At 38.1% G+C, this 13,828-nt stretch overlaps 1 protein-coding gene across 1 annotated transcript in view; it reads right to left on the bottom strand.

The window, feature by feature from the left end:
- st18 (ST18 C2H2C-type zinc finger transcription factor) overlaps positions 1–13,828 on the bottom strand; it is a 38,921-nt gene that overhangs the window by 492 nt on the left and 24,601 nt on the right. The window contains 15 exon segments of the mRNA XM_053329918.1: positions 30–133; positions 272–357; positions 526–747; positions 2,100–2,180; positions 2,599–2,661; positions 2,886–2,954; positions 3,287–3,349; positions 3,997–4,109; positions 5,292–5,537; positions 8,003–8,202; positions 8,522–8,730; positions 9,272–9,364; positions 9,460–9,550; positions 10,423–10,557; positions 11,285–11,998. Coding sequence (XP_053185893.1) covers positions 30–133; positions 272–357; positions 526–747; positions 2,100–2,180; positions 2,599–2,661; positions 2,886–2,954; positions 3,287–3,349; positions 3,997–4,109; positions 5,292–5,537; positions 8,003–8,202; positions 8,522–8,730; positions 9,272–9,364; positions 9,460–9,550; positions 10,423–10,557; positions 11,285–11,998 — 2,489 coding nt within the window.

Below are 13,828 nucleotides of genomic sequence, written 5' to 3'. Positions count from 1 at the left end.
AAAATGAACACGTCAGAGTAAATACTTACCTGGGTTTGGAGTTGCATCATGTCTGCTTCTATTTTCATGTTGGATTCATTCAGTTCGTGTATTTCATGATCCAAGTGTTGAATGTCCTCTTTGTTTTCAACACCTGAGTTAAAGGAGATAATCAGATTTATCATATTCAAACTGAAAACCTCGACATTTTTGCCAAAAATAAGTGAAAATGAAATATGATTGAAAATACTCAAGTAGTTTCACAGCACACATCATTGTCAGAGTCGCTTACCACTGCTGGCTTTCAGTTTGATAGTCATCTCTTCTTCTGAGTGCTTTTTCTTGATACTCTGTGCGTTCAGTGGGCAACCCGACAAGCTAGTTCACCGGGTCATAAATGACAATTTTAGGTGGGAGAATATTACAAAACTGACAAACTTAAGCATCAATAGAGATTGTGAATGAGAGTGAACGTGCCATTGTAAGGATGCAACATGTCGACCAGCTGTATTGTTTAGAGATAAAATGGAGGACAGGCGACCTCACCTTCTGTGAGTGGCAAACACATTATTGGCATGTCCAAGGCCATTGCAGCCAGGCAAGGGACAATGGGGCAGTTCCTGTTTATTGGCCTTCCAGGCAAAGGGCAGCCCATTGATGGACGACTCCTTCTGTCTTTTGGCAGCGAGCGGACAACTGCCTGCACTGCGGTGGGATGTGTATTTCCCCGATATATGGCCCTGTCCATCACATCCAAATACTGGACACCTACCAGAGAAACAAACAGTCCTGCGTGTTGTAAACTTGCATTTTGTACACCTTAATATACAGTAACTTGCTAGAGACATTTAACAGCACAAAAAATATCAACACTGTTGTTAAACGACAAAAAATATATTTTTAACACTGACACCAAATCATTAAAAAAAAAGATCATTAAAAAAAAAATTCAATAACTAGACCGGAAGATTTGTTAACCATTAAGTTGATTAATCCAACCAAATGCTGATTAAAAATGAAGTCACCAAAACTAGAAATGGACTCAAATAATCGCATCAACTATAAGTTACTAATCCACTAAAACTTCACTTAGAGTGAACGCTGTGTTCAGTGCGTACTGTACATTTCGAGGTGACTGATATTTGTGCTCACAAACATAAGCTGAATATCATTAAGAGTTTGTCAGTTGCATTTCCAGGCCTGTTTTCTGCAGGTCAGTAATGGAGTGACATGAATTACAGATAATTGTCATGTATCCCCTCATGCGAAAGAATGTAATTTGGAGGTGGCTAACCCTTTCCCTTATTGATAAAGGTGAAAGGTCACCTGAGATGATACAAATGGCACACGTACTGTAGAGTGCTGCTGCAAAAAGCCTGTTTCAGCATTTTGTTACTCTACAGCACATCAGCACTTAGAGGACAAAACAACACCAGTCCCATTACTTACTTATCTACCACAGGTAGGTAGCTTGATGCAAGGCACCAGGACAATGGAGGGATGCCATATGGCCCACTATTTACAATAATCTAGGGGCATTTGCTACCCTCCCCCTCTCGCTCCCTTTCTCTCTTAATGTGTATGAGGTATATTCCAGTCTAATTCCTAAGCTCATGCCCTTGCATTAGTAATTAAAAAGAAAAAATCAGTGTCCAGATGTATAAGTAAACAAAGGCTCATATATCTGACTTTGGATTTAAACGGCAAATCAATTACATTATTTTTTTTTCAATAACACTTTCACAGACAACAGAGAGTGCAATGATTAAACAGCAAATGAGTGCAATGCCATCGGAGAGGGCAAATCAACATTTTCTTAATATACTATAATTATGAAGAAAGCACTCAGTGAAGAGTGATAAGCCAGATCTCCCATTCAGAAAATAGGAAAAAATACAAAACCCTGAAAAATCCCACAAAAACATGCTGCTAATCCTTAGAAAGTAATTCACTAATGTTACAACAAGAGAAGTATTATTTTCTTTGTTTAACTTAATGGCCTGCAGGTATAATGCCCCCGGGCAGAAATGCATGACGCATTGTCACAATATTTTTCATTGTTTTATTTTTCGAACCAAAAAACATGACAGCATGGGATGAGAGAAAAAAAAAAATCTTACTTAAGCTCTTGCTCATCTTTTTCATCCTTGTTTGGTGTGAGCTTCAAACCTCCCTTTCTGGCACGTGGACATCCTGACAAGCTAGAAATGTTTAAAAACAGGGTTGGTTAACATGAATAAATACTATCCAACCGTTAAAACAAAAGCTGAACTGTTACATGCTGCTATAAAGTTTCAGTCGTGTATTTATTGTGGAGGTTGTACTCTGCATTAGTATGTTCTGCTGTTGTAAAGTCGTACTAAAAGTGCACTGATAAGTCAAACAGAAAACAGTTAAACATCTAAATTTGGATTTTAAAATAAATAAATGCTTTGAAACACAGATAGATGAAAAGGCAGCCAAATAAATCAATAAAAAACAAGAAATCAAAAAGTGCAGCATGTTTGCAGCATAAAGTGAGACTTTCACCATCTGTTTGAATGTCATGCATCTGACAAATGTATTTCATGCTCAGTTGCAATGTTGTGCTTTTTTTTTCTCTCTCTCTCTCTCTTCTACCTTCTGTGCGAAGCATAGTTCCCAGTCACGTGTCCAGATCCATCACAACCAGGTGTTGGGCACCTGCAGGTTGAGAGACACAGGAGACCAGGTGCTTTTTACAGCAAAAGACTGCGAGCAATAGACATATACGTTGAAAGTTTTATCAACAACTTCATGTTCAGTATATAGAATAGTGTAGTAGAAATATGAAAAGGAAAGCATTGACTCAAGCTGAAGCAAAAACAAGCTGCCTAGTTTCATATGAAAAATCCTCTAGCAACAATAACAGTTTTCAAAACACATACTTTAGTTCCTGAGAGTTGGCTGCCATCAGTGATTTGAGTGTTTTGTCAGCCAGGGGACATCCAGACACACTAGAGAGGATAAAGAGCTAACAGTCATTTTAATGCACTCTTTGATCACAGCTGAATTAAATAATCTTAATACAATGTCTCAATGCATATTTATATGAACATTATTTGAAAACACAATTCCACTTCCTCTGTGTGTGTGAGAAAGCTTTTTCATGTTACAAATGTAAAAAAAAAAAGAGGGAAAAAAAAGACATATGATATGAAATCTAACTCTACAAGCTATATGACAATTTTTCAAGTGTAATAATCAACATAATTAAGCAATCAGCACTGTTTCCCTTGTCTGTATATCTGCTGGCTGGTGCTAATGAGAGTGTAATTAATTACAGTACCTCCGATGTGATGCATAATTCCCCGTCACATGGCCACTGCCGTCACAGCCTGGGGTCGGACAGCTGCGGGAGAACACAAAGCATTTAATACACAGATTACTCTACTTCCCACAGACTTGCCAAGCTTGAACTGAATCTTTCTCTTACACTGAGAACCTTTTCATGGGCATTAAAGAGAAAAAAAAGAGTTAGTACAGCGGGGAAATTTAGTAGAAATTTAATTTATAGCATAAATTTCAGTTTAATAATGTCTCTGAATGTCACTGAGGAAATCTGAGGGGGTACTGCGCTGTAGAAACTAGAGGATCCTACTTTTCTCGTGGCGTGATTCTCAAGAGAAGACCCAGCAGAGCATGCACTCTAACTACAAGAGTCAAGAGTTGTAAGCTTTGTACAGGACATACAGTACAGGGAGGAAACTCACTTTCAAATAGATACATTTCTTCTCCACATGAACCTGTAGACATACCGGTTACAATGATATGTGATATGTCTTGCAGAATGGGATAGAAAAGGGGCAGTTTCAGTGTGATTTGACTCACTTATATCATACTGTCCTATTTAAACAAAGTTAAGGCCTGGTATTACACTTATTATTATTAACACTGACCATCTGTCAAATAGCATTTTCAAACGAAAGCTCACATTATACACAGTTGAATGAATAAAGATGCCTTGAGATGTTTGATCCTTACTTTGGCAAATCATACCTCAAAAGCTCCTTCTTTGAGTCTCGTAATAGCAGCTTGGCTTTGGAGCTCTTCATGCTAGCGTCTCCTTGGTAGTGCTGGTCCTCCAAGGAGACCTGATCAAAATCCTCCGGCTGAGGAAAAAGTGAAAACACATCCAAAACATCAAGCCTGACCCCAACATGCAATGACCTAAAAGTCAATAATTAATGAAAAACCCTGTATAATACTCTTAAACCACAAGCGCAGGGGTTAGAGTGCAAAGCATAGAGATTATGCTTTAGGATACTTATACTGGAGTAAACCATACATCCATTTAAAGTCATACTTAATCCACATAGTATTTAGGATGTATAGCCATGACATATGGATTTCCTTTTTTCCTCCTACAGACAAGATTCTGTAATCACCGGATCTCGTATGAAAACAGGTCAAATGTGACGACTACTGATATCAACTACAAATAAATACCACCTGGGAAATAAAAAGAAATCCTTTAATGTGTTGTGTTAATGTGCTGTGAGACCAGATTAACAGTAGTCATCTGTGTAAATATATTTGATACAAATTAGAGATTGACAGATCTGACTGGAGAAACTGCTTTGTTTTATAAAATGTAAAAAAAAAAAAGTATTATTCAATTTCTTTTGGAAATTTGGAGGGATTTTACATTTACAATGAAAAACTTTTTAAAGGCTGATTTCTGTATGTTTTGACTAAATTAGAGCATTTTTATATAAATATATAAATAGCGGATGTAGAATTTCTCCACTTAAATTAAGACCTTCATGTTTGGAAATGAAATGTTAATGTTTCAGGAATTTTCTGATAATTCTAATCCTAGAAGGTTTCCAGAGATAGTTTAATGTAATCTGGTACTAATTACAGGAAAACAAAGACAAAGTTCTGAGTTTATTTATTATGTTGAGTTTAAACACACGTGTTGATTTAAAGAGGAAACAAAGAAAATAAAAGTAAACAACAAAGTGAATAAATAAAAAAAATCAAAATGTTAACTATGATACTCTTAAAAGGAAATGTAATCTCTGTCTTGTTTTTTAATTATCTTATGACTCTGCTGCTGAATCTCATTGTTTTAGTTGCACTTTGTGTAGCTCAAATGTCTTTGTTTGGTGACACCAGACACTGTGCAGCTTTTGACCCTTTAAATTCTCATCTTACACCACTCATTTGTCACGCTCTTAATGCATATCTGACATTTTTAGATTGCATCTAAAGTGGCAGTTATTGTGTTATTGCTGTGTGTGTTGTGTGTGTTGTGTGTGTGTATGTGTGTGTGTGGGGTGGGGGTTTACCTCTTTGTCCTGTAAAATGTGTGCTTTGCTGAAGTTAACAGGGATGGGGCTCTCCCAGCTGTCTCTCTCACACAGCGGATGGTAGAAGGCGGGGCTGATGAGCACGCTGCCGCCTTTGGCCACAGTGGACTCAGGGGGAGACATGGGGTCATCCGAAGGTGTTTTTGTGTGGGCCTTCACGTTATCCTTACACTTCTTCATACTCAAGTCCAGGGTGCCATTTTCATCGACTTCTATGAGCATGTCCTATAAAAGCAAATAAGTTTGATCCTCATAATTAATATATGCTATAACAACAAATACAGTAGATATCACTGCAGTTACACGTTAAAAAAAAAAATAATAATAATAATCAGTCAAAGTATAAAAATAAATAGAAGCTATTTCTAATTACACTGGAAGGAATGTAAGTAAAACAGACCGACGCTCCATTATTATGACAGCAGCGATATGGTAAACTGGAACCTAACAACGTTTCTCTGTAAACATGAAAAATGACTTGAAATTCACCGCAAAACAAACAATGTATTTAAATAATACATACAGTGGTTATCTCACACCAGACAAAGTACCAAACTAAGCCAGCGTTAATTCTGCTGAATACAAAAAAAAAATAATCACTGGTGTGTAGTTTTCCAGTGACAGCTGTGTCATCTATTTTCTAGGACACACAACCAAGATGGCAGCTGGGGAGGGGGGTGCTGGTTTTAGGTCATCATTATTATAGCAAAAATTAAAAAGCTTAATGTGGCATAAGTTTCCTCGCTGACAGATGTGTTTGTCGTTTTTTCCGCTGAAACGCAATAGCGTGATGACTTATGGCTGTTTTATGGTATTAAAAGTTTTACCTCATTAAATGCTGAAATCCTTTTCCATAAATGAAACCAATTATTCAATGCATATGTTTCATTAAACCCTATACATCATTATTATTTTTTTTGGAACCAAGGGGAGCCTTTCAAATTAATTAAAGGGGATCATTTTCATGAACATTGGATGTGGCTGTCCACTTTAATTATCTGGCCATTTGGTGACGTGTGTACCTAATCAGAATAACACCAGTGTTAAACTAAAGGATGTACAAGACTTTTAGTGATTAATTTTAATTTTAGCCTCAACTAAAAAACAAATCTGACAACTTAAATCTTTCTTTTTATATTATTGATTAGATAATGATGTCACTTAAGCATCTCACGTTGTTAAATAAGTCAAATCAGCTTATATTCACACTTTAAAGGCCAGCTTTTTTTTACGCGTGTGTTGCGTGTGATATTTCAAAATGTAATATACATATGCATATGAGCACCGAACGACATATAACACTCTAAATATGGTCCCCCTTTTTTCAGACTTGAAAGCTGCTCTTTATTTTGTACATCTCAAGACAACTAAGCTGTAAATGAGAACAGATGATTAACTTGCTAACACTGTTTTATTCATTCAGTGGGCTGGTACCTGGTACAGGGCCACATTCTCAGCTCAACAAGCTGGGAGACAAGGATCTGTGCTGTGTAGGTGTGGAAACCTTGAATCATCTACAGTACAGTGAGCACGTATGTAACCCACAGAATGTGATCAATGTTAATCACAGAGTTTAAGTTGAACACGGTGCCACGTAATAACAGCAGAAAAAGATTTTGGATCTGCACATTTTGTGTGAATTAAACTTTTCAGATGTTAACTCCTTTAACTGCTTGGCTTAATCCATGAAAATGCTTTTAAAGACTATCTGGTGTAGACACACAGCCTATGCTGGATCATATAACTAAGCAAAATATCCTCTGCCATCTGCAGCGCGCAAGATGCAGTTTCAGACAACAGTTCAGGGTTTTTACATGCCAGCTGATGTCAAAATAAAACACATTTCTTTTTCCTTTTCTTTCGGCTGCTCCTGTTAGGGGTCGCCACAGCGGATCATCCATTTCCATCTCTTCCTGTCCTCTGCATCTTCCTCTGTTGCACCAACCACCTGCATGTCTTCCCTCATCTTATCCATAAGCCTCCTTTTTGGCCTTCCTCTTTTTGTCTTTTCCTCTTCCCTGGTCAGCTTCTTTCTCACAATACAACCAGCATCCCTCCTCCACACATGTCCAAACCACCTCAATCTTGCCTCTCTCACTTTGTCTCCAAACTGTCCTGGGAAAATACTCATCCTAATCCTGTCCATCCTCGTCACTCCCGACGCAAGTCTCAGCATCTTCAACTCTGCCACCTCCAGCTCCGCCTCCTGTCTTTTCATCATCTGTCTCGCTGGTATCCTTTTGTCAAATATTGCTCCTGACACTCTCCTCCACCCACTCCACACTGCCTGCACTCTCCTCTTCACCTCTTTTTCGTACATCTCCCTGTTACTTTGAACAGCTGAATCCTAAGTATTTAAACTCATACACCTTCGCCACCTCCACTCTTACCATTCTGCTGTCCTCCCTCCCATCGACACAAAATACAATAACAAATGTAAAAAAAATAAAAAAGCGTAGTTGTAATTGGGAAAGAAGGCTGATTGTATTTCTTCTTTTGATGTGATTACACAAATTTTCATTTGTGTACATTAAAGCTTTATGGAGTGGAAACCTTGTTTTTCTGCCACCAGAACGACAGGCTCCCTTTGCCAAATTCAGTCTTTTGATGTCTTCCCTTTTTATACACAAATCAGAGTTCCTTTAAAATGACCACATTAAATACCTTTCCAAGTGGTCTAATTTGATTACCTTTGTGGAGGTTGCCAAGGGCCGGCCAGTGACAGCCTCCATGTTCTTCCGGTAGCGAGTGGAGAGGTTAAGGATGGCGGCGGTCGCTGCGGCAGCTTGGAGACCGTCTTCTTTTTTGAATTGACTCGGTGGGCTGTGCTGACCGGAGGTGGGCAAGCGGCCACCTGGAGCACCAAGGAAGCCAGGATACTGCTGAGGTGCTAAAAGACAAATAATTAGCGAATAATTTAGTTACTGAGACACCAGGTGTTTTAACAAAAGTTACTCATACGCAGCAAACAAGTTGCAAGTTCATCATTTTGTCTGTTTTAACAACAGCAATTCATGCAAAAAGATAGATGTAAAAACTATTTTGTTTTAAATTATAAATGTGATGATGAAGGTTGTGGACTGATAGGCTCCATACTTAATAAAAATACATTACATAAAATTGGTTTGCCACATTGCCTCACCTTCCTTAAAATGTTAACTTGCAAACAAATACATTTCTTTGAGCAAAATAAAATGTATGAAACTTACAATCAGGGAAATGTGCGATTTCCTGGTCCTGGTTGGTCCCCATCAGAGGCTGTTTCCCAAAGACCTGTGCATCAAAGCTAGCGTAATCAAAGCGGATTCTGCTGTACTTGTCCATGTCTTTTGTGAGGCTCGTTTGCAAGGCTGCTACTGGATGAGAGAGCCTGTAGTTTAACTGGTTCATCTCGAACTTCTTTATCAAGCCGATGTTTCTGTGAGAAGACAAAATTGAGGCTTTATTGTGTAGAACTTGTGAAATAACATGCCCAACAAGTTCATATAAAAGACTTAAGTATAGACATTGTTTTAGAAGCACTGAGGGATGCCAGTGCTTTTGTACACATAGTCTGGGATCTGATGTGTGTTGTAGATCCACAGCCAGGTTGCCAGACTAATTAATATAGTAGGAGTGGGCACCCTGCCCATGATATATCCACAGGGAACAAAGAGTTCTGCTCTTTTATCATCTCTAATAGAGAGGAACTCACAGGACCAGCAACCATTGCTTATGTCTGCTTGGAGAGCTTGAAATAGACTGTGTGTTCTTTTGGAATCAGTGAATAAAAATATCCCACAGTCTCCTCAACAATAATAGTGTTTATCACTTTTTTGCATAACCTCAGTTACGCTTTTAGGACTCTAGTCCACTACAGAGCTACATAGGATTTTTGGATGCTTGTAGTAATTATTTTTTCTGCAAATGCAACCACACTTGATAGTAGTGGAAATCCCTAAGGTTATCTGGCACTGTACCTCGGTGAGCGATCAGGTGTTTGTCTGCATTTCAGGCTCTCGTCCTGAGGTTTGGACACTTTCACTGCAGCAGCGATGGGGCAGCCTGAGAGACTGGAAGGAGAGGAAATCAAACACATTAGCCTAATACTGTAATTCATCTATGAACAGGGTGCAGATTTCTAATGGCTTTCTACCGATGCATATACCTCCGGTGGGTGCTACGGTTGCTGTTGACATGGCCTCTTCCTGTGCACCCAGGTGTAGGGCACTTGAGGACGTTCTCATGCATGGCCAGGACTGAGGAGATGAGGACACAGAGAGAGGAGCTCAGAAATACAAATATATAAGACATAATCAAACTGACAGATTATAAGATGGTAAATACATATATATATAGAGAGAGAGATAGAGAGAGAATTTTGGCAAAGAAACAAATACAAATTTTCATAAATTAAATGATGATTTATGTAACTGGTTGGTACATTAGAGCCTATAGAGAAAAGATCCTAAAGAGACAGAAACAGGAGAAAAAAGCAAACGGCTTTTCTCATTGTGAGGAATGCTGTAATGTGGCTGAAATGTAAATAGCTTAGTGCAAAGAGGAGCGTAACAAGACAGCTGATTATATTCTTCAAAACAAACGCGTCGTTAAAGGTCCGCTCTGTATCCTTAGAAACTTCCTTTCTGTACATATTCTCCAATTAGTTTGTTGGAGTTGTCTATTTATTTTTGAATACTGCGTTAGCTAGCCCTTTGATTTGCAAATACTGCCTCCAGTCTAAGAGCATGCGCTTTTTTGAAAAAGTTAATTACTTTTTCTGTTCCTTTTGTAACATTACTGTTTAATGTTGAATGTTTGTTGAGTTATATTGAAATGACTTAACAATCGCCAATGTGGAAAAAAAAAAAGAATTCAATATTCACACATTACGAGAAAGAGAGAAAGACAGAGAGAAAATCCTTTAAGTGTATTTGAAAAGTTTCATGCACATCTTTGAATTGAACTAAACGTATAAGCAAGTCTTTCCTGTCTTTGGGTCGGTGCTAAGAGGATTCCAATTACTGTGGTTGATTGAAAATCCTATAACTGCCCATTTTTACACGTAGGAATCGTCCATTATACAGTTTAATATACTGTTTAGACACAAAGAACTGCCTGTGCGACTTACTCTCTGGAGGAACTCTGACTTTATGAGGACATCCAGACAAACTCCTGTGATGTGGGTACAGGCCGGTCACATGACCAGTGCCATCGCAGCCAGGAGTTGGACACTTTATATCCTTCTTATCTGTCCGTGGAGAATCTGTAAACACGGCGACACAAGATTTTTCACTGAATTAATACAAGCATTAGTGCAGCCTTTCTATCACTTTATATACAGTTTGTGGATTTTATTAAGAAATGCAGGAATAAGTGGAAATTGAAACATCTAATGCACTTGTAATGTCCTGTATACATCTTGTACATAGGTCAACAGACTGAAATATCATGCAAAGCCAGAGACTTTTTTTTTTAAACAAAATGCATCTATTAATCTGTCATTTTAGTTAAGGCTGCAGTTCAACACAGAGCATTCACTTCTTAATGCCCATCCATCGAAAGATTACATCTAGGATTACACATTTAGCTGCAGTCATTTGAAGAATCAGAGGGAAACATGAGAGGTACTTTAGGAGGATTTAAGACTTATGGTCATGGTTAAATATCCAGTTGATTCCTATCAAAATCCAATATTCTGAGTAGTAGCAATTCCATCAGAAAATTTTGTTCTTCTTTATTTTAGTCTGTTAATTTATTACTTCACTTGTTGCCAAAATGTTTTTAGAATTTAAGAGGATTTCCACCCTCTGATTCCCCCGCCCTGAGTCTGCTTCTTTTATTCCTTTTAATGTTTTTTGAGCACCCAATCATCTAAATCACAATTGGTCTGATTTCTGCTGGATGAATGTACATTTGTGGAATCTATTAAGTGCTATACTGATCTTTAGATGAACCTTATTTTATATGATAGTTTCTCTCTTTATTGTTACCTTTTCCTCCGTGATAGTTGAGTCTGCTGTCCATGTCTATCATTCTATGGTGCCTTCTTTCATTGGTCATCTGCTCCATGAGGAACCGGTCCATCTCTCTGTAGGCATGGTGTAGGACTTGTCTTTGCTCTGTCTGCAGAGCTATGGCCTGCTCTAACAGGCTGAAGTTCACTCTGCCTCGGCTCATTTCGAGGCCTCTCTCATGGAGGCCCAGTGCCCAGCCGTCCAGCCGAGGTGGCCTCTCCATCTCTGACTCCCCTTCGCTGTCCTCCTCTGTTGGGAGCGGCCTGTATCTCAGTGCCTCAGCCTGAAAAATGTTTCCTCTACCCATTGGACCACCAAGTCCTATGTGAGGCTCTTCTTTCACATGGCCATTCTTGCCTGAAAGGTCTTCAGAGGCTCCGGAGGGGCTGCAGTTGGAGCCGTTCACCTTAGCAGACAAAGACAGAGGCTCCCATTCAGCTTCCCTCATGTCTCTGTACGGACTCTGTGGTGATGGTGTACCGCTCATCCTGTCTTGACTTTGGTCTTCTTCTTCGTTGTTAAGGAGTTCCTCTTCATCTTCATCCATCAGAGGTTCGGGTGTGTCGACTTCACACTGTGGAGAGCCATTCGATGTAACTTCAGACCATCCGAGCGAATCGTTTGACTTTGCCGCTGCGTCTCGGCAGCCATTTCTGTTGGCCATTCCATTGACTGCATTTAAGTTTCCATCTAAAACAACAAGAAAACACTCATTATTTCATGTGCTTTAACAATTTAACCAAGCATGTTTTTTTGTGACCCCTCAGTCACATACAGAATAAGAATTGTATATCCTTGGTAATCTTTTGCAAATCCATTTAAGGTTTTAGATTTTATGTTACTTTTCTCTGAATATTATCTTGAGAAAAACATGTTTTTATAACCATCTAGAGGATTTTAAGAACACATGCTGCAATAGAACGGATAATCACAAGGTTGCAAGATTTCAAAGCAATATCTAAAGACTATTTTAGATAACATATGTGACCCTTCTTTCTGCTTGTTGAACATGAAACCCGAAGATGAGGAACACAATTGTTTTTTCCTTCCTGTCTGTCTCCAATTGGTCAACAACATAGATTTAGGACAAGATTATGGAGGGATTTTATAGTACCGTAGTCAGTTAGTTATGTGTATTTTAAGTGCAAGCTAAGCAGCAACATGTTGTCATATGTGCAAAAACGATTTAAAAACACATAATTATTGTTTCTAGGGATGAGAACAAGGAAAGTGAAGAGGATTCCTGAAAACACAGATGGAGGAAATCAAAAACACAGAGATGAAAAGAGAAATCTCTGAGCTGCTGCTGCTGTCTGCGTGGCAGAACTTGGTTTAGGAGAAGCCAAATGTACACCTCATTCAAAAAAAACAACAATAATTGTTATAGAAAAAAATTATAAGGGTACAACAGCCAACTGTTCTTACAGAAATAACGGGCTTGGTTTGTGAACATGAACCAAAATAGCTGCAAAATACAACTAATTAGGTACATTTTAATTAGAATATGTCATTTTTAATTGAATTGCTGTTTCTTTGTAGTATGTTTGAAAACTGATTAATAGCATGGTTGTATAAAAAAAAAGCAGAGGTATTGACAGTAAACATGACTGATAAAATGAATTTGTCTAACATTTGTCCTAAAACAGGATGCTTTTCAGTGTTTCAGACAAAAAATAGTCAAACATTTTCTTTTCTTTTTACTTCTACAGCCTTCTAAGTAATTATTTATGTGGGTCTTGCTCAACTATTTTTTGACAGGTCCTGGAAAATCGGAACACTTATTATTTTAGTCTAAAATGTTAAAAACCTACGGCTGAAAGAGATGGTTAATAGATTATTTAATAGGAGGTTTTAGCAAATAAGATGCATGTTTCCAATAATATATTATAATGTTATATATTTGTTTTGGAAAATAATTTCTATTTCTTACATTTTGGGCCTTTGGCTTTTAAAAATTCCTCACGGGTGTGATAAGATGCCATAAACTGTATGATAAATGTAATTCCATTATTACAGATTTATAAAATAGATACTATATGTACTTTTCATCTTAAATTTTACACTAATTTCACATAATCTTTTTTCTGCAGCTTATTCTGCTGAGCGCTCTTAATAATTTAATTTGCATTGCCCTTTAGCTGTCTATCTCTCAGCAGAAATCCTGGTCACATGTACAGAAAGCCACAAGATCGTGTGAAGCTTTATGCACTGAACAGACAAAGAGGGTTATGGTTATCCCACAAAATGCATCCGAAACAACACTTTATTAACACCGCTGATTATATTAGGTCATGGTCAGTGATTAACAATGGGAAGCTATCATCTGGATTGATTCAATAAATCTCTCTTGATCCTCCCAAACCATTCAAACTTATGCTGCATTAAGGTTCTTTGGGCTGTGAGGCTTTTTTACTTTCAGTAGGCTGTACTGTAGGTTTCTATCCTCTTAAGTGGCTGGACATCACAGACCAAACCCAAAAGTGGGATTCGATAGGTTGAGAAGATAGATAGAGATGGATT

Source organism: Scomber japonicus, chromosome 12 (genome assembly GCF_027409825.1).
Source record: "Scomber japonicus isolate fScoJap1 chromosome 12, fScoJap1.pri, whole genome shotgun sequence".
In the NCBI taxonomy this organism is placed as follows: domain Eukaryota; kingdom Metazoa; phylum Chordata; class Actinopteri; order Scombriformes; family Scombridae; genus Scomber; species Scomber japonicus.
Note: the sequence above shows the minus strand (reverse complement) of the source record. Positions and strands in the feature narration are given on the sequence as shown.